The sequence below is a fragment of the Drosophila simulans genome, chromosome 2L (genome assembly GCF_016746395.2).
Source record: "Drosophila simulans strain w501 chromosome 2L, Prin_Dsim_3.1, whole genome shotgun sequence".
In the NCBI taxonomy this organism is placed as follows: domain Eukaryota; kingdom Metazoa; phylum Arthropoda; class Insecta; order Diptera; family Drosophilidae; genus Drosophila; species Drosophila simulans.
In genome coordinates, this window is record NC_052520.2 from 18,740,499 (window position 1) to 18,768,373 (window position 27,875).

Genomic DNA, 27,875 nt, shown 5'->3' on the forward strand with positions numbered 1-27,875 from the left:
AAAATGTCATAACCATAATGTGCTCTGTGCCTTGACCCCATTATCGGAGTGTCCCATAGGTTCCATCGAAAGGTTCACATCATCAATAATGCAGGGCCTCGCATTTGTTGCGGGAAAGTCTGGAGCTACTCAAAAGTGTGGGTCAAGGGTCCGGCGACCGCCCCAACGTATCGATTTAATTTAGAGACCGGATAATTGCGTGACAATCAGCGGATTCGAGTACACATACCACATGTCCAGGCGGCTTAATGACCATCGACCTCAGTTGCCAGCTAAACAGGCACGGGACAGGTCGGGAATAACAAACTCATCGGTGGCCAGAACGGAGCAAATATCCATGTTTGCAGAGCTCTTCAAAACGGGGATAAACCGATAACGAAAGATACACTCTGATAAGCCCATCCACTCGGCGGGTTTAGTTCAAGATTTATTTGTCGTCCGAGTCATACGCTCTGCGAAGCTACAACCGATCGGTGACCACGATGCGGATGAGACTGCTGGTCATTTGGATTTCTCTAACTGCTCTGCTTGAATGGAGCAGGGCGCAGGAGGACAACATTGAAGAGGTCAGCATAAGCGGCGGACTAGCGGGTGAAACGTCAGAAAACTCAGGCATGGAAGCCAGTGAAAATGACACAGAATCCCTAGGACAAAGCCACTTATTTTTGAATACAACACAGAGTCCAACTGATGACCCTGAGCCTACACAGGAAGTGTCATCTAATGGAAGTCAAGTTGGGCAAGTGGGCCACCAGTCTGGAGAGGATGAGAAGCAGCCGGAAGTTGCAAGCCCAGATACTAATTTGGAAACGGATAACGAATTAGAAGAGGACAAAGAAGAGCCAGAAAAGAAATCCACCGGGAATCCCGGTGGCTCTCCGCCAACTCAAGTTCCTCAAACCGACAAAGTAGACCAATCGTCTGGTCATATGGATATTCCGGACTCGTCTTCAGAAGTGACTCCCGATACTCGCCCATCAACTTCACCAGAAGAGGTCCTGGAAACTCACCCAACCAACAAAACTGAGGAACCAGTGGGAGGATCGCCCGATTACCCGGCTGATGGGCCCCAGGAGGAGACCACAACTCCACCCCCAGAAGAAACAACCTTGGCACCAACCAAGCCCCCAGTAGCTGATCCCGAACAGAAACCCCTAAGCTGCTATTCCTGCATGTTCTGCAACAAAACGATCACCAATGAAACAAAGTCAAACTGCGGCCCGATACCTGGCAAAAGGAATGGATGTCGCACCATACTGCTCATCGATCCCAATGTCGTTCCGGGGAAGAAGTACTTCCTGCATCGGGGCTGTGTATCCGAGTTAGATATGGAGCTATCTCGCTATTGCGCCGAGAATGAGAAGCTGTGTCCCACGTGCTACGAGGACAATTGCAATGTTCACAACATGACTGAGTATGAAGTCACTCCGGGATCTGCAGCAGTCACCCATCATCCGGGGGTGCTATTCCTTATCTGGAGCATCGGTTTGCTTAGCTGGCAGGTGGCTTTTTAAAAATCCACCCACGCTATTCTGAGTCATAACAATTAAAAAGTAAATGGAGATTGCCGTACTTAAAAATCGATAGGTATGACTAATACTGAAAATAGCAGATTATATCGCTGTCTGTCTAGATAAATTTGTTTATCTACCAAATACATAAGCGCATTTACTATGAATTTCTGTTACGAAACTTAATCTCTTTGCAGCGCATGGGGATTTTCTTTTTCTTTCTTAAATAGTGAAATATACTGTACTTAATATGCAAATGTATATAAAATAAACCATTTCAAGGCGAAACATTTGATGGAGAACATAACTAGTACTTATATTACTAGATAATTATTGTTCAGCAGCTGCTTAATGGATCAGGGATACTGGGAAAGGCTTTTAAATTTGGTCCCTTGAGCTCGTTTCCTGAAACCATTTCATTTAGAGCATATAAAATGGCTCGACAGAACGTAGACTGCAGTTAGCCAAGTCATCGAAGCGTGTCTATGAGCACGGATCAGCGGAACCCCAATTGAATAAATCTAGAAATACGTTTTTGTTCCATTTTATTGAGAATGGGTCTGCTTTCCAATAATATTATTCTGTTTACTGTACTGTCAGTTCTTGAAGTCCAGGGACTTTACCAGGAGCAACCAAGTACAGTGATGCCCAGTGTAGTGTCCACTATGAGCTCAGCCCATACCACTGGAATGGAGGAAACTTCGGCAGCTGTCGAGGAAACAACAACGCTTTCTCCGCCGATAAGATGCCTCAGTTGTAAATTTTGCTCACCCAATGAGGGGAAAACCAGAACCAAGAAGGGCAAAAAGATGTGCCACATAAAGTTGGGCGAAGTGAACGGTTGCGTTTCTATGTACTTCAATTTCAACAGCAGTGCTGGAGGACCAGATGGCTTTATGGTGAGAAGCTGCATTTCCGACATGGACGAGAGTTCGCGGGAGCACTGCAAGAAACATGAAGAACTCTGTGAGAGGTGTTTCGAAGACGACTGCAACCATGTGGAAATAGATAAAAATGGTTTGGCCACGAATGCAGGATCGCGAATAATATACTCAAGTCTAATGATCTTCTGTTTAGCCGGCTGGCTTTTCAGGATTGAAAAATGCAACCTTATGATTATAGATTAAGCCTATTCAGCTTAACAATGGCAAATTGTAAGCCAACATTATGGAATTCGGCGATATCACCATGACCATGTCGATAAAAATTTACTTTGAGTAACCTAAGAATGCCAATTTGCTACGAATACTTTCTGCGACATTTCCAAATTGCTTTACTAGTGCACCCAACCAAATTTGTTCGCCCTATTGTTTATATATACTCTCATTTTGATTGTTGCAATAAATATACACATATATACAAAGTATATTATTAATGATACTGCGGTTGATAAGACATTCTGATTACATATATGGTTATGTATCTCGCAGCCATTTTGATAAGACCTAGCAGGCTGAAAACTCTTTAACCACTAGCCATCTATGAAAACAGGGTTTTCCATGCACATAATTACTAAACTAGTGTGAAAGAGTAATTGTTTTATTAAAATGATTTATTTGGGATTATGCAAGTATTCTTAAAATGCTTCAGCTCCTATAATTAAGTTATGTGTTTTTGTCTGTTGCTTTGTAATAGTTAACATTACTCATAGACCCAGGCACACTGTAATTTGGTTGGATCATCCAATTACGTGGATGTGGCAGGATTACAGGGCACTGCGTAGAGCGATCACCACTCCCATCAGCATCCCGACCACGCCCACATGCCTGAGTGCGCCTGCTCCATTGAAGGGTAACTTGTTGCACATGCTCTCCGTACACGTATCGCACTGATAAACCTCCACTTTGGCGTTGCACTGGTACTGCATCTGTAGGCTGGCGGCGGTAAAGCATCCTCGCACTCCTAGTTCATCTGGGGGAAAATGTTGAAAGGAAATCGTTAGGTTTTCGTTGGCATAACAATAAAGCAACTTGGGAATACCCCTTTACATTTTAAAATAAAATCTTTGAAAACTATAGCAACTTACTCCAGACTCCGCTGTAGCACGTTCCATTGGGGCAGTCGACCACAGGGAGCGTGTTCGGATCACTGGCCGACCAGCAGCCGGTATCCTCATTGGAGATGCATTTAATGCACGTGAACTCGCCGGCAGCCACATTGCAGCCATTTTCGGAGCAGGAAGTGCAGGCATTGGTTGTGGAGCAGCCAGACTCCAAAGTGTTCAAGCACCCTCGGTTAACATTGGTTCCCGAGGTGATGGTATAACACCCGACTTCCTGATTGTACTTGGCCTGTCCGCAGGACTTCGCATCAGTTGCAACCTGTTGCGCCGCACAGTTCTCGCAAATGATACAGGAACCGGCCTCCCGTTCGTAGGTCGGACTATTGCAAAAGTCGGAGTTGCAGACGAGGCAACTGGGATCGGTGCTGTCCGACGCACACTTGATTTCCGTGGTGGCCGATGTGCAACCACGGGTCATGTTGCTCGCAGACGTTCCGGTGGTGAAGCACCCGGCATCGATTTGACTACATCCCGCGACCAAGGTATTTGAGACAGCATTGCAGTTCTCTCCTGTGCAATTATAGCACTGGCGACGATTGGCGGGGAATAGTCCCACATTGCACAGGGATGCCGAGCATGAGGAGCACGTGGATTCCGTTCCAGCAGCACAGGCGTCACCACATTGACGGGTCACCGTCTGGTTGCCATTCAACTGATTCACGCAGACCTGGCCAATTTTGGGGCACACTGCATTGTATTGCGTAAGCGTCACGTTGGTCGTGGCGCAATTCTCTTCGCCGAGGCACTCCTGGCACACCAAATTCACATTGCAATTGTCTGTTTTGCAGGTCGAGCAGGATGGTAAGGTGCACGCAGCGCCAGTGGTCAAGCAGCCACGAGTTAGGGTTCCTAGTGGGGTATAGAAAATCAATAACTGGATGCCAGGGAATAATGGTTCAGAGCTATTCCTGATAACTTGAGACTAAGCATGCAGATTCCAGTGGCGCCTACGCTGTGCAAATATGCTTTAGAACGTTGCCACGCCCACTTTAGAGCCCACAAAGCGTGCCAGTTTCCACCGATACTTCAACAGAAGGTTGAAATATGTACCTTAAACTCCCACAAGCTGACTAAGGGGTATCTGATAGGCGAGTGACTCCACTTTAGAGTTCTCTCCGTTTTTAAATCGAATTATACGCAACATTTAAATCCTAGACAACAACACGAAAATAAAATGAAATGCCAAATGAGTCACATCATAAACCTCTTTTGTTTCGCACGAAATTAGAAAAGAAAATAAGGATCAATAGCTATCAAAAACAGAGATAATCGCTTATCACTTTCGGCTGCACTGATCGATAAGAGGGCCACTACCCCCGTCTAAGAATATTAAAAAGTCGGTCATGAGTCATACAAACCCACCTGCGGTAATTTGAGTATAGCACTCAGTTTCACAGGCTGTAGAAGTTTGAGTAGATGGACTCGTTAAACAATTTCCAGTGTCATTCGTCGTCGAGGTGCACGAATAGCACTCTGCAATGGCAATAATGAATTCCAGTAAATCATTTGAAAAAGGCGCATCCAAAATGTGGCAACTTACGGAGGGCTAAAGTGCTGTCCAGCTGGCTGGCAATGAATGCTGCTATCACAATCATACACAGACTGTATTCTCTCATGGCTCTCGTTTTTTTTTTCTTTCTGGCTTCCCAACTGAAATATCGGACTGGTTGGATCGACCACCGTTTTCTAACTGGCTCCCTCACTGCTTGGCCATATTTTTTACCCCCATTCGCATAATCAATTTCACCTGAACTCACTAACAACTGCCAAGCTCTTCTCCGCATGCAGTGCTTATCTGCTCTACACACACATATATGTATGTTTTATTTATATGTATGTACAAACGGAGGAAGTCAGTTCTCTTTTAGCTGATAACTTCAATGTCCAGGTGTGAATGTGCGAGTGTGTGTGTGTACAACGCTGTTCACATGCCATGATAGTTACCACAGGCCTGCATTTACTTTGGAGCTTTTGCGAAAGTTGAAAAATTAACCCATGCTGCCATTCTTAAACGAATATTCACCAACAGCAACTTCCTGTTTCCGATCTAGTCAACGGATAATTGCACACAATTATAATAATAAGTAAATATTTCAATTAAAACAAGAAAGGAAGCTAGCTTCCGTTTGCCCCTGCTGTAATAATATACATTATTATATGTGGTCAAAAACTGTTGTATACCTCTTGTACATAAATATTTATTTAGTTTCCATTCTTTTTCGATTTTCCCTATGACAGCAATATGATATAGTGGTCCCACCTACTTAGTATACTAACTGAAATAGAACGAAGACAAACGTATGTATCGACTATACTATTGATACTAAACACGAATATATATACTTTATATGAGGTTAAAGCTTCTGAATGAAATCAATATACCATTTGCAAGGGTATAAAAATAAAATGTTTGGCGTCTCCAAAAGCTGCATGAATAATCTCAACTTCCAGTTTTTACAGGTACAACAAGCTTTCCATTTGTTTATGGATTGACTATAGTTCCTTTGATAAAAAAAATAATGTAATTTGATCTAACAAGAAAGAACGCAATTTCTATCAGATACCCAGATTGACTCAGATTGTGAAATACAGAATTGATTTCCTTGTTTCATAGTTTTTAACCCTTATACTCTACGATGAACCGGTACAATTATATATTGCTTTATTGCCCAATTTTCTGGGAAATAATATATAAACAATTAGACTTTCGTTTATATGAGATCGTTCGTTCTCAATCTCATAATTTCGGTACTTAGTTACTCGTTCTTGATCTTATGTGTTCGCTTTTAAGTTTTTATATCGTTCGTTCCTGATTTCATAAGAAAAATGATTATTATTAATTGTACTTAGGCGTCTTCTTGTATTCTGCACATGCCGGTGTTTTTTGTTATTAAATCCTATCAAAATATTCTTAAGGTTTAAGTCTAGACAAATGATTTAATAAAACAAAGTACAAATAGTAAGTACATAGTTTTATATCTTTAGAGCATATCATTTAAGGTGTTTGTGAACCAGACTGGTATTCAACATAAAGTCATTATCTTCAAAAATTATAACCGAAATCTAATCTGGGTAATCTGCGGCGAATTTGGCACCGAAAGCCAACCATGTTGCACACACTCAGTAGCTTAAAGATCTTTTCTGTGCGCGGACGTATTGCTGTTTATTTCTGGAATCAGGATTTAATAAATTAGTTCGTTGGAAAGCATGTTATAGGTAGAAGTGCAAGTGATTTCAAGTCTAGAAAGTATTAATATTTTTGATCATTCGATACGACTATGTCTGTCCATATAAGCGTAGAGATCTCGGAAACCTACGCCCACAAATTACAAATAGCTTTAGATGCTTGGTAACGACTTCTTTGCAGAAGACCAAAAATTGCTGGTCATTATATTATAGTGGAAATTCTCATTAGTTCAAGATTTTAAAGTGCCAGTGACGTGAAGGAGAGGGTAATAAATGTTACCTGAGTAACAGGTATGTGATAGTCGGGGAGCTCGACAACCGCATTCTGTTCTATTTTGTACAATCCGCTTAATGGCTAATTAATAACTGATTAAAAAATCATTAATTTGAATATATTTCTTGCTGGCTGGATTATTTCACTTGCATCATGTTTATTATGTAGCGAAAATGCAGTCCTTTAAGAATGAAGATCTCCCCGAGAATCCTCGGGAACGATCGAATATTTTTTCTGCGTTAACCTTTTGGTAAGATAGTGCAAACGTGTAAAGTCCACATTTTTTTTAAGTGTGCGCAATTTTTTTCAAATAATTCAGGTATACCATTCCCACTTTTATTAAGGGGAATAAGGTCACATTGGGTACAAAGGACCTTTACAGGGCCTTGAAAGAGCATAGGGCCGGTAAGTGTTTTTGGTGCTTATATAATAATATTATCATATTTTTGTACATCCTCATATCTCTGTTTTATGCAAAGAATCGCTCGGCAACAAATTAAGCTCTTCGTGGGCGAAAGAACTGGAGACCTACAAGAAAAACGCCAGTTTGCTCAGAGTCCTCCTTCGTGAATTTGGCCGGTACTTCGTCCTCCTCGGAGTGGTTCTCTTCTGTCTGGAGGTTACACTAACGGTGCAGCCCATGTTTCTCATGAAGCTTATATCTAGCTTTTCCAATACTAGCCCAACATCCAATGCATTGGCATATGCCTACGCGGGCGGAGTGATTTTGGGCTCTGCTCTCAAAGTGATCATTATGAACCCGTACTCATTCGCCGTGACTCACCTGGGTGTGTTCCTTACTTATTGATGTTGCTCAAGGTGTTTTGTAAATTAGTTGTCTAATCCGTAAACTGCAGGCCTTAAGATTCGAGTGGGTGTGAGCAGCATGATCTACCGGAAATGCCTTCGATTGACCAAAACAGAGCTGGGCGAAATTTCTACCGGACATATAATCAATTTAATTTCCAATGACCTTGGCAGAATGGACACCTTTATTCAGTTTACACACTATCTTTGGTTGGCCCCACTGCAAACGCTAGTAGTGACCTATTTGATGTACCAAGAGGTGGGTTCCGAGCAATTCATATGGGATATATAAAAACATATATTTGTTTCATAGATTGGAATCTCTGCCGTGTTCGGTATGACCTTCATACTGCTCTTCATACCCCTTCAAATGTATTTGGGCAAAAAGATCTCTGGGCTGCGACTGAAGACAGCTATCCGGACGGACAAACGGATGCGGATAATGACTGAGATCATCGCTGGCATCCAGGTGATTAAAATGTACGCTTGGGAGCTGCCGTTTGAGAAAATGATTGCCCATGCCCGCCTCAAGGAGATCAACGGCATCCGGCACGTGGCCTATGCGAAAAGCCTCCTTTTGTCCTTCAACAGATTCCTGACTCCAGTATCCATATTCCTAAGTTTGGTAGGATTTGTGCTACTAGGCAGGTTCCTTACAGCGGAAGTGGCCTTTCTCATCACAGCCTATTACAATGTTGTACGCACCAATATGACAGCATATTTTTCACTGGGCATAACGCAAACTGCAGAAACCATCGTGTCCATCAAGCGGGTTCAAAAGTTTTTGCTATCCGGAGAGGTAGTGGCGCCGGATGAGAAGGTAGTTTCCAACGGGGCTGAGGAAGATCATCAGGAGGCTAGCGAAAAACTCTTAGTGACGCCCACACCAATGCGTGCTCCCGAGAAGCCTCCACACCATTCGGAAGATTGCGTATCCATAAGTGAACTAAAAGCCAAGTGGACCACGAACTCACCCGAATACACGCTAAGTGGGGTGAATCTGCAGGTCCACGCTGGTACATTGGTCGCCATTGTGGGTCACACCGGCTCCGGAAAATCCAGTCTGATACAAGCCATTTTGGGTGAACTGCGTGCCGAGTCGGGAGAGCTCGAGGTTACTGGATCGATGTCATATGCCTCCCAAGAGCCGTGGCTTTTCTCCGGCACCGTGCGTCAGAATATTCTTTTTGGCCAGCCAATGGATCGCCTGCGATATGATTTGGTGGTGAGGAAGTGCGCGTTGGAACGAGACTTTGAGCTACTTCCCTTGAAGGATAAAACCATATTGGGAGATCGCGGAGCTTCGCTCTCTGGAGGCCAAAAGGCGAGGATCAGCTTGGCAAGATCTGTTTACCGGGATGCGTCCATCTATCTGCTGGATGATCCTCTGAGTGCCGTGGACTCCAGCGTGGCCCGTCGTCTCTTCGAAGAGTGCTTGCGTGGTCATCTGCGCGATAAAATTGTCATCCTGGTCACCCATCAATTGCAGTTCCTTCAGCAGGCCGACCAGATTGTGATCATGGAGAAGGGCAAGGTGAAGGCTGTGGGAACGTATGATTCGCTTCACAAATCGGGTGTAGACTTTGGCATCGCACTGGATGATCCTGTCAATCACAAGGAGGCGGCGGAGGACCGATCGAGAACCTCCAGTATCACGGACCAACGGCGCAGCAGTGTGAAATCTGTGCTCTCCCATGCGGAATCCTGTCCAGAGAATTTAGAAGAGGAACAAAAGATTAACCTTGAGCGGCAGCAACTGGGTCGAAACGGCTTCGGAGTGTACATCGATTATTTCAGGGCAGGAGGCGGATTCCTCTCCTTTTCAGTGGTAATGACCTTTTTCGTGTGCTCCCAGGGACTAGCCTCTCTTGGAGATTACTTTCTATCCCCTTGGTAAGGAGTTGTTTACTTTGTCACTTTCGAAATCATTGAAAATTCTAAATCCATATGCTTTTAGGGTCTCAAGAAATGAGAACACGGTAGCTCATAACTACACAACAGATGCTAAGGATGCGGACTTCGAAGTGCACGCTGCGTACATATTTATGTTGATAACAGTGCTATCCATTATTGTGACCATAACACGATCCTTTCTGTTCTTCAACTTGGCAATGAGGGCCTCTACCCAGTTACATAACTCAATGTTTCGAGGGATCTCCAGAGCTTCCATGTACTTTTTCAACAAGAACCCTGCGGGAGGTATTCTTAATCGTTTCTCCAAAGACATGGGTCAAGTGGATGAGATGCTGCCCACCATAATGATGACCGTCATCCAAGACTTTCTCCTGTTTAGCGGCAATATTATTGTCATATCCATTGTCAATCCCCTCTTTCTCATACCCGCACTGGTTTTTGGAGTAGTCATATACTATCTGCGCTCCTTTTATCTCAGAACTTCGCTGGATGTTAAACGCCTGGAGGCCAGTAGTAAGTGCTTATTAACTAACTAATTACCACTTGGCTACAACTTTCTTAACCTTTGACAGCTCGATCTCCGGTTTACTCACATTTCGCTGCTTCTCTGACTGGGCTTTCCACCATTCGTGCATTTCGGGCCGAAAGCATTCTGGAGGCGGAGTTCGATGGCTACCAAGATATGCACAGTTCAGCCTCCTACATGTTCATTAGCACTTCGCGATCCTTCGCCTATTGGATGGATATATTCTGTGTTCTCTATATAGCGATGGTCACGCTTGCCTTCTTCATCTTTCCACCATCTAGTGCAGCCGATGTTGGCCTGGCTATAACACAGGTATACAATCGGAAGAACATTCACATAAATCTGATTTCTAATACAATTTACTTATATTTAAGGTCATGGGCTTGATTGGCACGGTTCAGTGGACTGTCCGCCAGTCGGCCGAGTTGGAAAACACAATGATTTCCGTGGAGCGGATGATTGAATACGAGGAAATAGAGCCAGAGGGACCACTGGAAGCCCCGGCTGACGAAAGACCCCATGAATCTTGGCCAGAGCATGGAAAAATAGACTTTGAAGAGCTGAGTCTGCGTTACGAGCCGTATCTGAAATCGGAAAGCGTTCTGAAGTCCCTCAGTTTTGTAATAAAGCCCAAAGAAAAGGTTGGCATCGTGGGACGAACCGGAGCCGGCAAATCCTCGCTGATTAACGCTCTATTCCGCCTGTCCTACAACGATGGATCTGTGCGCATAGACGATAAGGACACCAATGATATGGGTCTGCATGACCTGCGCAGCAAGATCTCAATCATACCTCAGGAACCAGTTCTGTTCTCCGGCACAGTGCGATACAACTTGGATCCCTTCGATGAGTATAGCGATGAAAGACTGTGGTGCGCGTTGGAGGAGGTGGAACTCAAGGATGTGGTGGCCAGTGTGGCCACTGGCCTGGAGACCAAAATCACCGAGGGTGGTTCCAACTTTAGCGTGGGCCAGCGCCAATTGGTTTGCCTGGCACGGGCTATTCTGCGGGACAACAGAATACTTGTGATGGATGAGGCGACGGCCAATGTGGATCCCCAGACGGACGCTCTGATCCAAGCCACCATTCGAAACAAGTTCAGGGAGTGCACCGTCCTTACCGTAGCCCATAGATTGCACACCATCATGGACTCGGACCGTGTACTGGTGATGGATGCCGGAAGAGTTGTGGAATTCGGGACGCCCTATGAGCTCCTAACGGCCGATGATACTAATGTCTTCCAGGACTTGGTCAAGCAGACGGGTCAGGCCACATACGACACTCTCCTGAAGATTTCTCAACGGGTAAGAGTACTCATCTGTAAACGAATTCATATATATTTATAAACTTCCTAAAATTTTAGGAATTCGAAAAATCTGAAAAACCCAGTCTTATGCTTCCCTCTTGACGAGCCGAAATTGCAAATTAATAATTAATAACTCCCCATTGAAGTTTTCACACTTTCAGCAACGAAATGGATTATTTGCACATTATATATATTTAAAAGCCCTATTGTTTTGATCATAGCTGCAATATTAGAATATGTTATAGAAATGATATTGATTAGATGTGTACATGAGTGAGTACGTGTTATCACAGCTGACAGGCGCGATAAGTACAAGAGAAGTACTTGTAGACTAATGAGGTTTTCCTCATTGAGTGATATGATGAAAAAGTTATCTACGGAATTTCCATTTGTGGTGGGGCAAGCTTAGAAAGCCAATCATTTTAAATTGAAAATAGTTTATTGTACTAAACTTCAAGAGAATAGGTAAAAATGTACTGCTGATACACCTGGAAGGTGCAACCGTTGTCATATTATATTATTAAAATTCCTAGATAGTAGAATGCGATATCTACATTGAGGTCGATACATAAAAAGATAAATAAAAAAGTAATAACACTTTATTACATGACTAATGTCATATCGGTGCGAACTCCACCCTAATGTTTAAAAAAGGTGTATAGCTTACAATTTATTTTTTTTTTATAAATTTGTATTTAGCAAACATGAATTTCATTATTATAAAAAATAAACATAGTATTTGTTGTTATTAAAAATACAATACATTTAAAAGTTTTCATAAATTTATTGTACAGACTTACAGTACCTCTCCTTTCAACACAATAATTACAATAGCACAGGACAGTGTAAAAAGGGCTACGATAGGATGGGAAATAAATTAGAAAGCCGATATCTTATCTTTGAGTGGTCCACTCTAATGCTCTGAAGGCTGAAGTGACCATGTAAGTAAACATACATACATGTGTGTGTGTGTGTATCTAAATCGGCGCGCTTTTGCACACACACACGCACGGCCCTTGCGTCAGCCGGTCGAACAGCTGATTCGGCGCTCGACGGGCGTTTGATTTGGCATCGAAGCGCTTGCTAGTCGCGACCATTGGACAGAATGATTGGAAAAGCGGGGCGTCGTGGACGGCTCAAGTGATTTGTTGTGTTTTGCGATTCGCGCGAGTGGAAAGTTTTCCGTTGTCAGTTGTTATCATATTGCGAAATTGAGATCCAGCATCTGTCGATAGTTGATGAAATTCGCGTGTTATGCTGCCGCCTACATACATTGCACGCTTATGAGTGATGAATTGCTGATGAATAAGAACTAAATTCCGCGTCTTTCGTTTATGAGAACTTGTGAAATTGCCTGCAAATTTACATAACCATGCAGGCCAGTAAACTTCGACCCAATCCCCGCGAGTCGGCAGGTATCCTATCCTCGCTCATGTTCTGGTACGCACACGTTTCATCCTACCGCTAAGAAGTGTTTCCTTTGAGCACGTGGGTACATATGTACTCACCTATTTATGTGCCTTTCAACTGCCGCTGAGAAGTGACATCCGAAGTCAACAGTTATCGGATACTCATATTGTTCGTAGCATAATTCAAAGCTAGCTACCGTGGCGAAATCAATTTACACAATTACTCTCCTATTCCAGCTTTGCCCTGCCCATTCTGTTCAAGGGTCGCAAACAGACGCTCCAGCCCACGGATCTGTATAAAACGCTAGATGAGCATGGAGCGGAGAGCCTGGGCGATGAGTTCTTCCAGGTATGGGAGGACGAGGTGGCTCGGTGGCGGCGAAAAGGTGAGTCCGGCCGTAAACCAAGTGTCCTGCGGGTCATCGGCCGCGTCTTCGGCTGGAGGCTCATTATGTCCGGTATAACAATTGCCGCCTTGGAACTGGGAACCAGGTAAGAGTCGTGGACTTTATCAGTCAACGTGTCACTGATAATTTATTCGGATTAATTTGATTTATAACAGGGCCACTGTGCCGCTTCTTCTGGCCGGACTCATATCGGAGTTCAGCGAGCATGGAAACGGCCATAGCTACAATGCCCAGATCTACGCCTTGCTCCTTATAGCCTGCATCTTGGCCAGCGTTCTTCTCACCCACCCATACATGATGGGAATGATGGTAAGTTCATTAGCTTAATACTAAGTCAACTTGAATCTAGTTCTGTTCCCTCTTAATTCTTGCAGCACTTGGCCATGAAGATGCGGGTGGCAGTAAGTAGCGCTATATACCGAAAGGCCCTGCGGCTCAGTCGCACTTCGCTAGGAGGCACCACAACTGGACAGGTGGTTAACTTGCTCTCCAACGATCTTAACCGCTTCGATCGATGTCTTATCCATTTCCACTTCCTGTGGCTGGGGCCATTGGAGCTGCTGATCGCCTCCTACTTCCTGTACGAACAGATCGGAATGGCTTCCTTCTACGGAATCAGCATCCTAGTACTCTATCTACCACTGCAAACCTACTTAAGCCGCGTAACCTCAAAGCTGCGCCTGCAGACGGCACTCCGGACGGATCAGCGAGTGCGCATGATGAACGAAATCATCTCGGGCATCCAGGTTATCAAGATGTACACCTGGGAGCGTCCATTCGGTAAACTGATAGGGCAGATGCGGCGCAGCGAGATGAGCTCCATTCGCCAGATGAACCTCTTGCGCGGCGTCCTGCTCTCATTCGAGATAACCCTGGGTCGCATAGCCATCTTTGTGAGCCTTCTGGGATTCGTCCTGGGCGGAGGCGAACTGACGGCAGAGCGCGCCTTCTGCGTCACCGCCTTCTACAACATCCTAAGGCGTACTGTGAGCAAGTTCTTCCCGAGTGGAATGTCGCAGTTTGCTGAACTCTTGGTCTCAATGCGTCGTATAACTAATTTTATGATGCGGGAGGAGGCCAATGTAATTGATATGTCAGAGCGAAGGGACGAAAAAGCCGAAGAGGAGCAACATTTACTGAAAGAAGTGGAAAAAAGGTCTTATCCCGTTGGCATTGGCAAGGAACCAGATACCTTAGTGGAAATCAAAGCCTTGAGAGCACGCTGGAGCCAGGAGCAACACGATCCTGTCTTAAACAACGTCAACATGTCGCTGCGGCGCGGCCAATTGGTAGCTGTGATTGGACCCGTGGGATCGGGCAAATCAAGCCTCATTCAGGCTATCCTAGGAGAGCTGCCGCCTGAATCTGGATCGGTACAAGTCTCGGGCAAGTATTCCTACGCCTCCCAGGAGCCATGGCTTTTCAATGCATCGGTTCGCGACAACATTCTGTTTGGCTTGCCCATGGACAAGCAGCGCTATCGAACTGTGCTCAAGCGGTGTGCCCTGGAGCGGGACTTGGAGTTGTTGCACGGGGATGGAACCATCGTGGGCGAACGCGGAGCTTCACTGTCCGGTGGTCAGCGAGCGAGAATATGTTTGGCAAGAGCTGTTTACCGCAGGGCGGATGTATACCTTTTGGACGATCCTCTCAGCGCAGTGGACACTCATGTGGGTAGGCACCTGTTCGATGAATGCATGCGCGGCTTCCTGGGCAAACAGCTGGTGATACTTGTCACCCATCAGTTGCAGTTTCTGGAGGACGCCGACCTAATTGTTATCATGGACAAGGGTCACGTCTCGGCGTGCGGAACCTACGAAGAGATGCTGAAGAGCGGGCAGGACTTTGCCCAGCTTTTAGTGGAAAGTACACAGAACAGCGGCGGAGGGGATGAGATCATAACGCCGCCGAACCTTTCCCGCCAGAGTAGCGCTTTAAGCACTAAAAGTTCCAATGGAAGCTCATCCTCGTTAGAATCCATGGTGGAAAAGGAGAAACAAAAGCCCAGTGCGGTGGCGGTGCAGGAGTCCCGCAGTGGTGGTCAAATTGGACTGTCCATGTACAAGAAATACTTTGGCGCAGGCTGTGGTGTCTTGGTTTTCGCTGTGCTCATATTGCTGTGTATTGGCACTCAGCTTCTGGGGTCGGGCGGGGATTATTTTCTTTCCTACTGGTAAGTGATTGAGAAATCTGAAAATATTTATATATCTTAATGGAACTCGTTTTGATTAGGGTTAAGAACACCGCTTCTTCGTCAACGCTGGATATCTACTACTTCACTGCCATTAATGTGGGCCTGGTCATTTGTGCTTTGCTCCGAACGCTGCTTTTCTTCAACATCACCATGCACTCTTCCACTGAGCTGCACAACACCATGTTCCAGGGCTTGTCTCGCACGGCTTTGTACTTTTTCCACACCAATCCCTCCGGCCGAATCCTTAATCGATTCGCCAATGATCTGGGTCAGGTGGATGAGGTGATGCCCGCTGTCATGTTGGACTGCATACAGATCTTCCTCACCCTGACGGGCATCATCTGCGTGCTGTGCGTGACCAACCCGTGGTACTTGATCAACACCTTTGCAATGGTATTAGCATTTTACTATTGGCGCGATTTTTACCTAAAGACGTCGAGAGATGTGAAGCGCCTGGAGGCCGTGGCTCGGTCGCCGATGTACTCGCACTTCAGTGCCACTCTGGTTGGACTTCCCACAATCCGGGCGATGGGGGCCCAGCAAACTCTGATCGGCCAGTACGACAACTACCAGGATCTGCACAGCTCCGGCTACTACACCTTTGTTTCTACCAGTCGTGCCTTCGGCTACTACCTGGATCTTTTCTGTGTGGCGTACGTGATATCGGTGATACTGCACAACTTCTTCAATCCTCCTCTGCACAATGCTGGCCAGATAGGCCTGGCAATTACCCAAGCACTGGGTATGACAGGAATGGTGCAGTGGGGCATGCGTCAGTCCGCTGAGCTGGAGAACGCAATGACCTCAGTGGAGCGAGTCTTGGAGTACAAAGATCTGGAGCCTGAAGGGGATTTTAATTCGCCTGCGGATAAGCAACCTCCAAAGAGTTGGCCCAAAGAAGGAAAACTGGTGACCAAGGATTTGAGCCTGAGATATGAGCCCGATCCCAATGCGCCTTGCGTGCTGAAGGGACTGAGCTTTACGATACAGCCCATGGAGAAAGTGGGCATCGTAGGACGCACAGGTGCGGGAAAGTCCTCCCTTATCAATGCACTTTTCAGACTATCCTACAACGATGGAGCAATACTTATCGACAGTCTAGACACAAATGATATGGGTCTGCACGATTTACGTAGCAAGATCTCCATTATTCCACAGGAACCCGTTCTGTTCTCCGGCACAATGCGATACAACTTGGATCCCTTCGAGCAATATCCTGATGATAAGCTTTGGAAGGCCCTCGAGGACGTCCACCTCAAGGAGGAAATTTCGGAATTGCCTTCGGGTCTGCAGAGCATTATATCTGAGGGCGGGACCAACTTTAGCGTAGGCCAACGCCAGTTGGTCTGCTTGGCAAGGGCCATTCTGCGCGAGAATAGAATCCTGGTTATGGACGAGGCAACGGCCAATGTGGATCCCCAGACGGACGCTCTGATTCAGGCCACCATTCGAAACAAATTCAAGAACTGTACAGTACTTACGATAGCCCATCGTCTAAATACCATCATGGACTCCGACAAAGTCTTGGTGATGGATGCTGGTCACGTCGTCGAGTTCGGTTCTCCATATGAGCTGTTGACCGCGTCAGAGGCTAAAGTTTTCCATGGAATGGTTATGCAGACGGGAAAGGCCAGCTTTGATCATCTACTGAAAGTCGCAGAGAATGTAAGTACTAAAGTCGAAAATTTGATTAAATAACTAACTTTTCCTTCTTTTTTAGGCCAAGCAAAACCATGTTTGAAGCCAATATTTTACCAGATTAATGTGTTTGTCTACATGATGCATATTGGGCCGAATTGTAATGGATATGGAATTTCGTGGTCGTAGATTCAGTTTTATAAAATACAAAACGATTGTACTTAAGGGAGTAAAGCTAAATGACAATGTGTTCTTTTAAATAAAATGCTACTTAAACAAGAATCACATGCAAAATCTTTTAATGATGAAATATTAATAATTAATCCCAACATTGCTCTCACTGAATTTACCAAAAATAATAGTGTTTTTATTTTAAACTTTATCTCTGCTCATACAAAACTTTATTGTGTCGTCTTGTTCGATTAAAAATAAATGTTTAGGCCGTCTCCAGCGAGCGGATGATGTCCGAATCTCCAGGATCGGTGATGGACAGGGTGCACACGCGGAAGTATTTACCGCAGGCGGTGCCCAGCTCGATGTTGGTGCCGCTGTAGTGCTGGACTTCAGTCTTGGCCAGCATGGCGTAGTACTCGATCTCGGACTTCCTGCAATGGGAAGAGCACATGTTAGTACCGAAATAAAGGCGCTTGGAACAGATGAACCATTGGTTCGAGCGTCAGAAAGAGTCTCTAGTATAAAAAGGATTCGTCAAGGCATTCGGAATCAATAGAATCATCATTATGGGCAGTAGACTAAAGCTATGTACATATGCCGGCTTCTTACCCCAAGTGATGTGCATGCCCGTTGTTGGAGGAACCATTTGGAGGCGCCGCAGACTTAAGCGAACCAGTCCCGAAGCTTGAGATTGATTGATTGCACTGCTCCACTACTCGGAATCATACTTCTCAGTCAGCTTTAAGGGCAGACTCCATATGGTTCCATCAAAAACGTGGTCACTTGGGCGCAGTGGAAAACTATTGCTTAGCAGCAGACGCATGGGCATCTCACCTCAGGGCGGGCGTGTTGCTGGCGATGAGCACCAGTTTGGCCTTGCCCTGGCGCAGGGTCTTCAAGGTCTGCTTGTAGCCCAGGCAGTATTTGCCGGACTTCATCACCAGCGCCAGACGGGCGTTGGTGCTCTCCAGAGCCTTCTTTTGTTTCTTAACGGCCACCATGATAATAGTTTGGGTTAAAGCACTGTAGGCGATAGAAATTAGTTAGTCAAGTGATACTGTGCAGCCGGATGAAAAAATAAAACACCCACCTTCGTCGGCTGACAATGGCAAAAGAAAGAGGAAGAACAGCCGGAAATGGGTAGCACGCTTGTGTTGGTGTGACCGACGCGGCGATGCGAGAAAATACCACTAAATAATACTAATAGGGTTAAAATACCAATTAGCGGGTACACAATCCACAATTAGCGTAGACATGCACCGAAACCCTCTTCTAGCCAGTACAACCTCCAATGCTATGACGATTGGCAACGCGGTTTTCGACTTCGAATATTTGTAGTTGCCAACGTGAATTTAAATTTTTTGAAATTGTTATAATGCGTCGAGCAATAATCTAAGCTAAAATTAGATGGCATGGAGTTTATTGATGCGAAACATATGCAGTGCCAACAATCTTAAGATGATTCTAAACTTTAGCTTTTTGAACCTTTAAGTGTTGGCCAAGCACACAAATTGTTGAACTAAATCATTTGTTTTATTTAAAATCTATTTGTGATAGAGCTTAAAACACTGGACAGTTGGTGTGGGCATTAAGGTATGCCCAGCTGCGTGTTTGGAAGAGAGCCAGTTGCTTTGTGACGGCACACAACCCCGGCTTGCCGTGTCAAGCTTTTACGTCGAATTATTGAATAAATAGTTCCGCACGGCGAACGGGTCGGCAACGCTAAATGAATTATACAACGTGGATTAGGGAGCTCCGAAGAGGGCGGCACGGAGCACCCGCATCCACATCCACATCCGCACCCGGAGTCAGAGTCAGTCGCAGACGGCGACCGGCACGTGACGACACCACAACCCAATGCCGACCCATGGCCCACAGTCATAAAGTTGCCTGTTTGGGAGTCCTGAGCTCATCATCATCGGCTCGTTGCGTGCGTGCGCACTCGACTCGCTTCCAGACAATCTGTGGCCTGGGCTGCCTTATGAATGATGCACAGACTGCTGCTGCTGCCGCTGCCGCTGCCGGACGGGCAGGAGTGAACTTTTCAGTTCGGGACTTCAACGCTTCGATTGTCGGGCTGTAATTCAACGCCATTTACGTGGCCGCATGCTGCCAGGAATGATTGCCGCCTGCACCACCGTGGGTGGTGGCGCCTCGTCTGGGTCGTTACTTCCTCCACCTCCACTGTCCCACCATTTCCATTCCCCTGGCGACGCGTGCTGCAGCACAAATAAGATCCAACCTTTGACATGGAGTCCGGAAATTCTTTCACTAGCCGGCTGGCTGGATGTTTGGATGCTGCTGGGATGTCCTTGCCAATAGCCACGGGGGAGCTCTGAACTTCCCCCGCGAAATTAAGTCCAAGTCGCTGCGAAATGAAGTTGCGAAATTCCCATCGATCTGCGTGGCTACTGGTCCCCCACATATAGTAAAAGACTCAATTACAGGATTGACTCAAATCATCTCCCTGTGGTAACTTACGTGATATGGAGCGTTAGCAGGACATCAAGTTTACGGCAGGATTAGGATTTTATATTTTATTATCCATAAGGTTCAGTCTGTATTTTGAACCATTTGCTTTATAGCAAAATATAGTTATAGTTATATGTCAATGTAACTTAGTTTTGACTAACTAATAACATCTAATATTTGTATCTCATCTAGTTAAGAACTTATATATTGAATAATAAGTTCAATAACTCACTTCCCACCACATCTTTGAAACAGAGATCGAAATATCTGTGTGTTTGCTTTAAGTCACCCACATCCAGATCTACAAATACAGCCCCCTGCCCTATAGTTCACCCAAATAGGGATCCACTTCCGCTCTTGGAAGCCATGGCGTCAAACACTGTGCAGATGACCTTCGATCGGCTGGTTCAGCTGCCAGGCGTGACGGGGGCAATCCTGATCGATGGCAATGGAGTTCCGGTGCGGACCAATTTGCCGGAGAATGTGGCCCGCATATACGCCGATCGGATGAGGCCACTGGTGACCCTGGCACGCTCCATGGTGCAGGATTTGGAGAACGGGGACGAGCTGAGTTACGTGCGGCTGCGCACCCGCCGCCAGGAGACGATGGTGGCCACCGAGAACGAGCACACGATCATTCTGATCCAGGACAACCGCATGCTCGACGAATCCCGGAGGAGCAGTGTCGCCTCGCGGAGAGCCTCGGCGCTCTAACGGATTCGAGTCCAGTAGGGGTCGTAAACAAGCTGTGCCAGCGGGTAACGACCACGTCCTGATGTCCTGGCTGAGAGCAGTCCTTGCACGGACGAGCTCACAAATCCAAAGCACAGAGCTGAAATTGTGAGCCGGGGCATTGCTGTGCTGGAAGAGCACGCAAAAATAAAATCCACATACAGGCGGGGTAAATTGTGTTTGCGTACCCTTATTGGGAGTCCAGTAGGCTGGGGTCGAGGGTCATGCGCCTCCAAATTGTTGTAAATATCAGTAAGTAATAGTACTACACTTATATTATGATTATGGTTTGGCAATATGCGTAAATTATACTTTGATATATTAGCTACAAACCCGGGATATATGGCTTGAATTTGAAAAGCTAGTGGTATATGGTTGTAAGTGATCCTCGTAGCTTTACCCCTTGGCCCAGTTGGGATTGGGTATTTCTGGATTCGGTCTGCAGGGAAAGGAGGAAAGGAACCCATGCTTCCCCCGAGTTCGTTTCGATTGCTGGCAACAACCGGCTGCCGTCACGCCATCAAGCATTCATGCCAACAGCAAGAAATAAGGGGGTTAGGGGGATGGGGGGTCGGGGCTGGAGGACCCGCAGAGCAGCCTGTCGCCTGCACACTTACACACACTCGTGGCCACGCACACACCCTCAGCCCCAGCACACTTACACAGCAACACGCCGGGCTTTACACGCCTCCGCACGCGTCACACGAAAGCACGAAACCAATTTAAGCACCCACATTCTCTCACCCAATTAGTCGCACACAGTTCACCCACTCCCAGACCCACCCACACCACATCCACATCCTTGTCCACATCATGGCATGACCTCCTCCCACACGCTCGTCCCGCCCACGCACACTCTGTCGAGCTGGTTGTCGTCCTCGTCCTCGAGTCGAGCAGAGTCGAGTCGAGTTGAGTCGAGTCGTTATCCTCGCGTGCGCACGCTGCATGCTTTCTGGCTGAGCTCGACTACTGGGTATTTGGTTGTGCATATGGGCATCCATGATTGCTAAGTTTGAAATATGAATGGGATCTTTTCGGCATATAATTCGACTAGGAAAAGTGCTAATTTATTAGATAGACATGTTTATGCAACTGGAACCGTATAGACTGCATGTTCCCCTTGATTATATACATAGGTATCACCCAGTCCGCAGGCGTTATTCTGCTTGCGCTGTTGTTGTCATTGTGCCATCATCAGCGCCATAAGTAGCAGTCAGCAGTTGCCTCCGTCAGCGGCAGCGAGTTGTGCCGCCTGATGGTGATGGTGTCGCCGGCGAAGGGGCGAAGCGGTGGTAGCCAGGACTCGGGGTGCCAGGATAGCCGGAGTGGCAGTGGCAGTGGCAGGGGAGCTTGTGCGCAGCCACAGAAATACCAACAGCCGTACAGTTTGTGTGTGTGTGTGTGGCACTGCCACTGGGAGTACGGACTACGTATTAGGGGCGAAGGATGAAGCACGAGAGACGAGGGTCGAAGGACTACGGACTATGGACGGGGACGACCAACAAGCGACACGATAATCTCGCACGTCGCATTTTTAGTTGCTGCTCCTGCTGCTGGCACAGTCGTTACTGCTGCTGTGTGGAACGTACTTGTTGTTGCCGTCGGGCTGCCACACCCACCCCGCCCGAGTGCCCCGCCCACCGCTCGAGTCCTGGAGTCTGGTCCTGGCAGAAAGCCAAATGTGGCAAGTGGCTGATGTTGCTGCCATGCCTCTGCCATTCCCCCCCTTGCTGTTGTCCTCCGTCGTTGGCGATGTTGCTGCTCCACTGGCTCACCGGATGAGGAGCGGGCGGGGACTGTGAATGGTATTTGCCAGGACTTCGCTGCGATGTGGAATTCTGTGTCTGCGTCGAGTTGCCTCCGTCCAAATGTGGGGGATGTGGTCGATGTGTGGGGGTGGGGGACTGGGGGAGCGACCGACAAATGCTTTCGAATTGCCATGACAATCAAACCGCTTACACGTACAGTGGGGCAAATTGACTTATTTTTGGACTCAGAGCTTCTAAAGTGTGCAGGTCATATAAACCCACGGAATTTTACAACTCGGAATATTCCGTTTGGCAGAAGTTGCTGTACCAATGAATCAACCAGATGCATTTGCACCATATTTTGCTTAGTTTGCTTAAAAGCTGAATGACATTTTGCAAAATTTGGAATATTGCTTATAAACCTTTTTTATGCCTTATGTTTTTACAATATTATAATACTGTCTGAGTTGAATTCTCACAAGATCTGTCTACATTCCTTCTTAAATTTTAAGTACAGACAGAATTCTTTGCTAGGGAAGAATACTTCTTCCAGCTATGAAATGTTTTTTCCAAAATCAATGATTATTTTGGAAATTTCAAGCCTTCGAAGATTCAAAAAGTGAACTGGTTGGGCTCTCAACTTATTCATTAATATAAATTATTAATGAATCAAAATCTAACTTTGCTGCTTTTTAACTTATAAGAAGTTGGTCCAAACTAGAAAACTATTATATGGATCTATAAGTCGTAAAACTAATCTGGATGGCAGCCCATTTGAAAAGCACCTTTCTCGAATTATCCCGTCCGACTTATTTGTTGCTTGCTTTTTGGGTATAATCATATCCCGATGGGAGCTCCAGCAGGTATGGCTTTATCCAAGTGGAGTAGCCCCAATTAATGCCACACTGGGAGGCAATATCAACAAGCGCCTGTTCCTGACGACGACGATGCTCTCGAGGACCAGGAGACACACTTCAGCCAGCGCCTTTTTCATGCCGTTGCGCCTTGGCCCGTCTGCCCAAGTGGGTGGGATTCAGTGGGTGGGTTGGTCTGTGTGGGTGTGGTCTGGTCTGGGCCTGTTTATTATCGCCCATCAGTGGGCGCCCCAACCGTCTTCCTGGTGGAAACTTCGCGCTGTCGCCGCGTCTTGTTGTCGAGCGAACGAACGAGGATGACAAATAAAAAAGTTTGGCACGGCACGGAAGCCTGCTGGCGGCATTCGCATAACGATGTCGGTGACTGCGGCGATGACTCCTGCCCCTGATCCAGCTTCAGCCCCTCGTCCTGCTGCTTCGTTTCGCTCGCCCCTCTTTCAAGTCCTGCCGCAGCCCAAGTCCTGTGCACAGACTGGCGCACTTTTGAAGTTTGAGCTAAGTGACATGCTGTTTATTGTCGAGAGTGTTAAAATGTGCGCCCTGTGTGTGCCTGTTTGCCAGCCTTATCCTGCTCCTGCGACCGTCTGTGTGCCATTTGGCAAGTGTGTGCGTGGGCCACCGCCACTGTGCCGAGCAAGAAATTATAATGCCAAGCTTGAACACCGCACGCGCGCTCCGCGCCGCCAGTGCCGAATAAACACTGAAAGCTCAAATTTTGGAAAAATTCTCAAAACTTGTATAAGAGTTCCAGGACAATGCTATGAGATTTATCAGGAATTTTAGATACCTTTTACCTAGAAGTCAGCATTAGAAGAATTGTAAGTTCTCAATTGCTATATCTCTACTAATATATCTCTATCTTGGCCCCTTTTTCGAAATAATATAAATAATATTTACCCGATTTTTCAATTCTTAATTCGCAAAACATTTTCGCTCAGTGCGTCTTTTCACTAAAGGTTCTGCATGTTTCGGTTCACGCTCTCGCCGCCATGCCGCCAAATACATACAAACAGACAGGCGACGACGGCGGAATAGGAATGGTTGCTCCTGGTACGGTTAGCTATGTAATCCATGAATGTGCCACAGCGCAGCGGAGGAAGGACACCGAACGCAGGACGAGGTTGGAGCACCACGCCAGAGCTGCCGGCTGTGGCATTGCGATGGCATCGGGCCAGGACGATGGCGCTCGTTCGTTGGCTGCCTCTGTCCGCTCTGTCCGTTCCGTCCGTTCTGTCCGCTCTGTCCGTGGCACGTACTTTAGAAATTCCATGCAGATGTGCGCCGCACGCCGAGACGTGTGTTTTGATTTTCAGGCCAAAAAGGACGGGGATGAGGAGGAGCCCCCAGAAGGAAAACAAGCAGCAGGAGCCGCGGGCGGGGGCGGCGATGCGGTTGGTTTGGTTTGGCAGGTTGCGAGTTTCTCGGGGCGAGGCGAGGCGGGGGCACGGAACTGGTTGGACTCGGAATGGGACTCCTGGCAGTGGCAACGCACGAAAGAGCAGCCAAGCGAGCAAGCGGTGAAAAAAGTGTCGACAAAAACAGCAACGGCAGCGGCAACAGGACGACTTTGGGCCCCCAAGGATAACAGCAGCAGCTGCACTTGTTGGTGTGAGTAACGAGCGATGCGGACGCGCCTTTTCCAGGGGATTGGGCGCACATTGTGGGCGGCTGTTTGCCCGGGTGCCCCTTTGGGTGGCTTGGTGGGATTTTGTTGGGTAACCCACCCAACACTAACGGAATAATTGCAGGCAACTCCGAACGGAAGCCAGACGAACAGGCGGCGGCAGCTTGCCTTTCCTTTTGCCTTCTGAGTTGGCTGATTTCGCACATAGATACCCCCTCCCCGGCAAACCCAATCTCACCCCAACCCCACACAGACGGAGGTCGAGTCTGGGCTTACGCCTTATTGTTGTGGCCGTGGGTGGTGTGCGGTGGTGTGTGGTGGTGCTAAGTGGGTGGCTGTGTGGCCTTTGTGCTGTTCTGCGGCGACATGGATGGTGGAAAGCTTCAGCAGCAGAGGCTCCCCATTTGCAGGGCGCTTGGCAAGTGTCGTCTGGAGTGTGGATGTTCACTTACCCATTATCGGGCAGAATCTCGGGTCGATTAGTCGGTCAGAACTACTTTAGCCACTTATTGTCTATGTACATATAATTACACACATGGTTGCCCCAAAAATCTCAGCTAAGCGCGTTTGCTGCGCAGATCTTGGGATCACAACTCTAGGCAGACCTTCTTGCAACCAGAATCTGAACATGTTTTTGAAATCCTAACAAATCGAAACTCATTCTACTGCGTTCTTTTTATCTATAATACGAAATCAAAGTCACTAGGTCGTAAAAACTAAATTAGTTGAGCTCTTAATATAAATAATACATAAATGTATGCCTTAAAATTATATGGATTTGTTTACTGTAAGTGTTACCTGAGATCTAAAATATTGAAGCCATGATCTTTAAATAAATTAACTTTCCTTAAATTCAACCCCTTATAAAAGTTATAATCTGCTGCTTAGGATGATCATATTATATATAAGATATATATTTTCACCTGCTATTTGTCTTAGGGTATTCAACAATGCCAAACCCCCTTGATGGTTCCATGGTGGAAGTCTGGTGGATTTAGGCATTCCATGCCTGTGCTGTGCCGTGGATGGTTCTGCATTCTGGTTGCCCTGAAGCCTTCTGCTTTTGCCGGGCAAGGACCGACGGAGTATGGCTTTTTAGCCGCAATGCCGCTCCTGTGGTGCGATTGTGTTAGTGTAAGCGAGCGAGTGTGTGTGTTAGTGCGAATGCGATTGCCATGGTGTGGTCCTCCACGTCCGCCCATCCATCCGTTACGTGCGACCGTCTGCTGGGTCCCTCCGGCGCTTCCCCCCGCGATCCCCTTGGCCCGTAGAGCTTGGCAACATGAGAAAACTTTGAAACCCGAGACATGATAACGGCCCGGAGAAGGGATTGGCCGGCGAAGGGGTCGCCGACAAACGGACAGGCGGACGGACAAGGACATGGAAACGGACAAGGACCAGGACACCGACACGGGCACGGACACGGACAGTGGCGACTCGCTGCCCCAAACGAGAGTGGCGGTGGCAATGTCTGATTGTCAGTTGGGGGTCCAGGGGCATCCGTGGTGAGTCGTTGAGCAGTTGCCACTTGCCAGCTATAGAAAATTGTCATAGGAATCATCTTCGGCTTCGTTAGAGGTGGCTGTAAATGTGGATGTGGATGTGGCCTTAGTGGTAATTGTGGGACATTTTGTTGCCAAAGCGGTGGAGCAGTGTTGCGGAAACGATGGTGGGTAGCAGGCTCCCCCTGTTCGCGTGTGTCGGTGTGTGTGTCTGAGTGTTTGGGCGACTCTGATTGCCGCCACCACCTCAGCCGAGATAAACGTTGAAAGCAACGACCACGACGGTTGCCTAAGGATCACGAGGTAATCCGGCGGGTCCGTGCGTAACTTTTTACGCCCAAGGGGGAGAACCCACCACCCGTCGTCTGTCACAGGTGGCGCGACTCCAAGGCTGAAGGTGAAGAAGGGCAGGAGTGGGGAAATTGCTGGATGGGATGGGGGTGATGGGGATGGGGATGGAATGAGATGACTATGGCAGTCGGTTGCCGGGCAGCCATAATAGCTAAAGAATTACACACTCACACTAAATTGGCCGAAGCAGGAAACGCCGTCGTTGCTTCATTAAGCTAAATATTTCACTTTGATGCCCCAGACAAGCAGAAGAGGGAAGGATGGGAGCTTTTTGGGGACCTTTGCGCCGGCGAATCCATTGGTTAAACACCCACTGATTGTAATCAATGATTGGTAGTCCATGCCGACAGTATAAAGGATGTGTAATTCGAATGTTTGTGCGTTTATTGATATAAATGTATGTCTGTATGTTGCTTAGTAATATATTTCTGTTTGACATTTTTGGAACTGCCTTTTATCTGCATTTAGAGTAATATACTAAATCATCTTAAAATTATTAACAAATATTTATTCGATTAGAGGTATTAAAAACTACTTATTTGTGTTATAATGAGGATAGTTTCGTTTAGTGCGAAGAGTTCTTGAAAAGTTCTTCAGAAATCGTTTTAGATTTTAGGTTCCAGGAAATGCATATCTCTTAATATGTATAGTAGTACCCCTCTGATTTTCTATTGAACGCAGAGCTCGTCCTTTTTTTTAGAAAACTCCTTCCCTTTTGCGCCACTGTAGCAGGATTTTTGTTGTTCCTTGTATGCGCATGTATTTAAGTGGCGTCAGCGACAGACAGCTGAATGTACACTTAGCTTGCCTCCATCTGAGTGGGCTGAGTGGCGGGTGGTGGGCGGATGTGGATGGATGAGGGTGCTCCCGCAGTCCTGGCATGTGGCCGGGGGTATGGGTATTTGCCAACGTATTACTTGCTACGCTCCGACATCTAGCTCCGGGGTAATGACAGGACTCAGTGAAGCAGAGGAGCGGCAGCAGGAGCTTAACTTCCTAACACGCCACCAATTAATGGCCAGAGGGGAGCTGGAAGGGGGAAGGTCTGGGGGGCCGGCACGAATGTTTGCGGATTTGTGTTTGAACTCGAAGTCAACAACTTAAAGACGCCGCCACGCCCCGCACGGAAAAGTTGGCGGGGCGGGAGTCGCGTGGGGAGACAG

The 27,875-nt window shown here is 46.8% G+C and overlaps 7 protein-coding genes across 8 annotated transcripts; 5 read left to right on the forward strand and 2 right to left on the reverse strand.

Annotated features, from left to right (window-relative positions):
* The first annotated feature begins 93 nt into the window (after positions 1-93).
* On the forward strand, positions 94-1,799 carry LOC6732745 (retinitis pigmentosa 1-like 1 protein). The gene has a single exon (XM_002079823.4). It carries the CDS (start codon positions 483-485, stop codon positions 1,512-1,514), a length of 1,032 nt encoding a protein of 343 aa, XP_002079859.1. The 5' UTR covers positions 94-482; the 3' UTR covers positions 1,515-1,799.
* Positions 1,800-2,029: 230 nt separating this feature from the next.
* Positions 2,030-2,869, forward strand: LOC120284761. Its single transcript, XM_039293479.2, has one exon. It carries the CDS (start codon positions 2,066-2,068, stop codon positions 2,636-2,638), a length of 573 nt encoding a protein of 190 aa, XP_039149413.1. The 5' UTR covers positions 2,030-2,065; the 3' UTR covers positions 2,639-2,869.
* A 176-nt stretch (positions 2,870-3,045) lies between these two features.
* LOC6732747 (major surface trophozoite antigen 11) lies at positions 3,046-5,283 on the reverse strand. Its single transcript, XM_002079825.4, has 4 exons — positions 5,114-5,283; positions 4,936-5,046; positions 3,538-4,422; positions 3,046-3,422 (listed from the first exon to the last, which is right to left on the reverse strand). Exons 1-4 carry the CDS (start codon positions 5,187-5,189, stop codon positions 3,217-3,219), a joined length of 1,278 nt encoding a protein of 425 aa, XP_002079861.1. The 5' UTR covers positions 5,190-5,283; the 3' UTR covers positions 3,046-3,216.
* Positions 5,284-7,206: 1,923 nt separating this feature from the next.
* LOC27207807 (probable multidrug resistance-associated protein lethal(2)03659) lies at positions 7,207-12,951 on the forward strand. The gene is made up of 9 exons (XM_039291249.1): positions 7,207-7,283; positions 7,353-7,438; positions 7,513-7,821; positions 7,891-8,099; positions 8,154-9,733; positions 9,798-10,267; positions 10,327-10,592; positions 10,655-11,584; positions 11,644-12,951. The coding sequence occupies exons 1-9, from the start codon at positions 7,207-7,209 to the stop codon at positions 11,686-11,688; spliced, it is 3,972 nt and encodes a 1,323-aa protein (XP_039147183.1). The 3' UTR covers positions 11,689-12,951.
* Positions 12,619-17,516, forward strand: LOC6732748 (probable multidrug resistance-associated protein lethal(2)03659). Its single transcript, XM_016180362.3, has 6 exons — positions 12,619-13,026; positions 13,233-13,487; positions 13,558-13,711; positions 13,777-15,575; positions 15,635-17,261; positions 17,317-17,516. Exons 1-6 carry the CDS (start codon positions 12,959-12,961, stop codon positions 17,335-17,337), a joined length of 3,924 nt encoding a protein of 1,307 aa, XP_016025473.2. The 5' UTR covers positions 12,619-12,958; the 3' UTR covers positions 17,338-17,516.
* A 63-nt stretch (positions 17,517-17,579) lies between these two features.
* Positions 17,580-18,604, reverse strand: LOC6732749 (60S ribosomal protein L30). 2 transcript variants are annotated; one of them, XM_016178107.3, is made up of 3 exons: positions 18,499-18,604; positions 18,243-18,431; positions 17,580-17,839 (listed from the first exon to the last, which is right to left on the reverse strand). In XM_016178107.3, the coding sequence occupies exons 2-3, from the start codon at positions 18,407-18,409 to the stop codon at positions 17,671-17,673; spliced, it is 336 nt and encodes a 111-aa protein (XP_016025474.1). In that variant the 5' UTR covers positions 18,410-18,431; positions 18,499-18,604; the 3' UTR covers positions 17,580-17,670. The 2 variants fall into 2 exon arrangements, with proteins under 2 accessions (XP_016025474.1, XP_044778289.1); XM_044922354.1 differs by lacking the exons at positions 18,243-18,431; positions 18,499-18,604 and adding an exon at positions 18,018-18,069.
* A 1,533-nt stretch (positions 18,605-20,137) lies between these two features.
* LOC27208464 lies at positions 20,138-20,786 on the forward strand. Its single transcript, XM_016184023.3, has one exon. It carries the CDS (start codon positions 20,247-20,249, stop codon positions 20,592-20,594), a length of 348 nt encoding a protein of 115 aa, XP_016025475.1. The 5' UTR covers positions 20,138-20,246; the 3' UTR covers positions 20,595-20,786.
* Positions 20,787-27,875: the final 7,089 nt, after the last annotated feature.

Coding starts and splice junctions, on each gene's coding strand:
- LOC27207807 (XM_039291249.1), top strand. CDS start 7,207: ATGCAGTCCTTTAAGAATGAAGATCTCCCCGAGAATCCTCGGGAACGA. Junction 10,593..10,654: donor TTGGCCTGGCTATAACACAG/GTATACAATCGG, acceptor CTTATATTTAAG/GTCATGGGCTTGATTGGCAC. Junction 11,585..11,643: donor TCCTGAAGATTTCTCAACGG/GTAAGAGTACTC, acceptor CTAAAATTTTAG/GAATTCGAAAAATCTGAAAA.
- LOC6732745 (XM_002079823.4), top strand. CDS start 483: ATGCGGATGAGACTGCTGGTCATTTGGATTTCTCTAACTGCTCTGCTT.
- LOC6732749 (XM_016178107.3), bottom strand. CDS start 18,409: ATGGTGGCCGTTAAGAAACAAAAGAAGGCTCTGGAGAGCACCAACGCC. Junction 17,840..18,242: donor AGCAACACGCCCGCCCTGAG/GTGAGATGCCCA, acceptor TTCCCATTGCAG/GAAGTCCGAGATCGAGTACT.
- LOC27208464 (XM_016184023.3), top strand. CDS start 20,247: ATGGCGTCAAACACTGTGCAGATGACCTTCGATCGGCTGGTTCAGCTG.
- LOC120284761 (XM_039293479.2), top strand. CDS start 2,066: ATGGGTCTGCTTTCCAATAATATTATTCTGTTTACTGTACTGTCAGTT.
- LOC6732748 (XM_016180362.3), top strand. CDS start 12,959: ATGCAGGCCAGTAAACTTCGACCCAATCCCCGCGAGTCGGCAGGTATC. Junction 13,488..13,557: donor GCCTTGGAACTGGGAACCAG/GTAAGAGTCGTG, acceptor GATTTATAACAG/GGCCACTGTGCCGCTTCTTC. Junction 13,712..13,776: donor CATACATGATGGGAATGATG/GTAAGTTCATTA, acceptor TAATTCTTGCAG/CACTTGGCCATGAAGATGCG.
- LOC6732747 (XM_002079825.4), bottom strand. CDS start 5,189: ATGAGAGAATACAGTCTGTGTATGATTGTGATAGCAGCATTCATTGCC. Junction 4,423..4,935: donor CTATACTCAAATTACCGCAG/GTGGGTTTGTAT, acceptor ATACCCCACTAG/GAACCCTAACTCGTGGCTGC. Junction 3,423..3,537: donor GTGCTACAGCGGAGTCTGGA/GTAAGTTGCTAT, acceptor ATTTTCCCCCAG/ATGAACTAGGAGTGCGAGGA.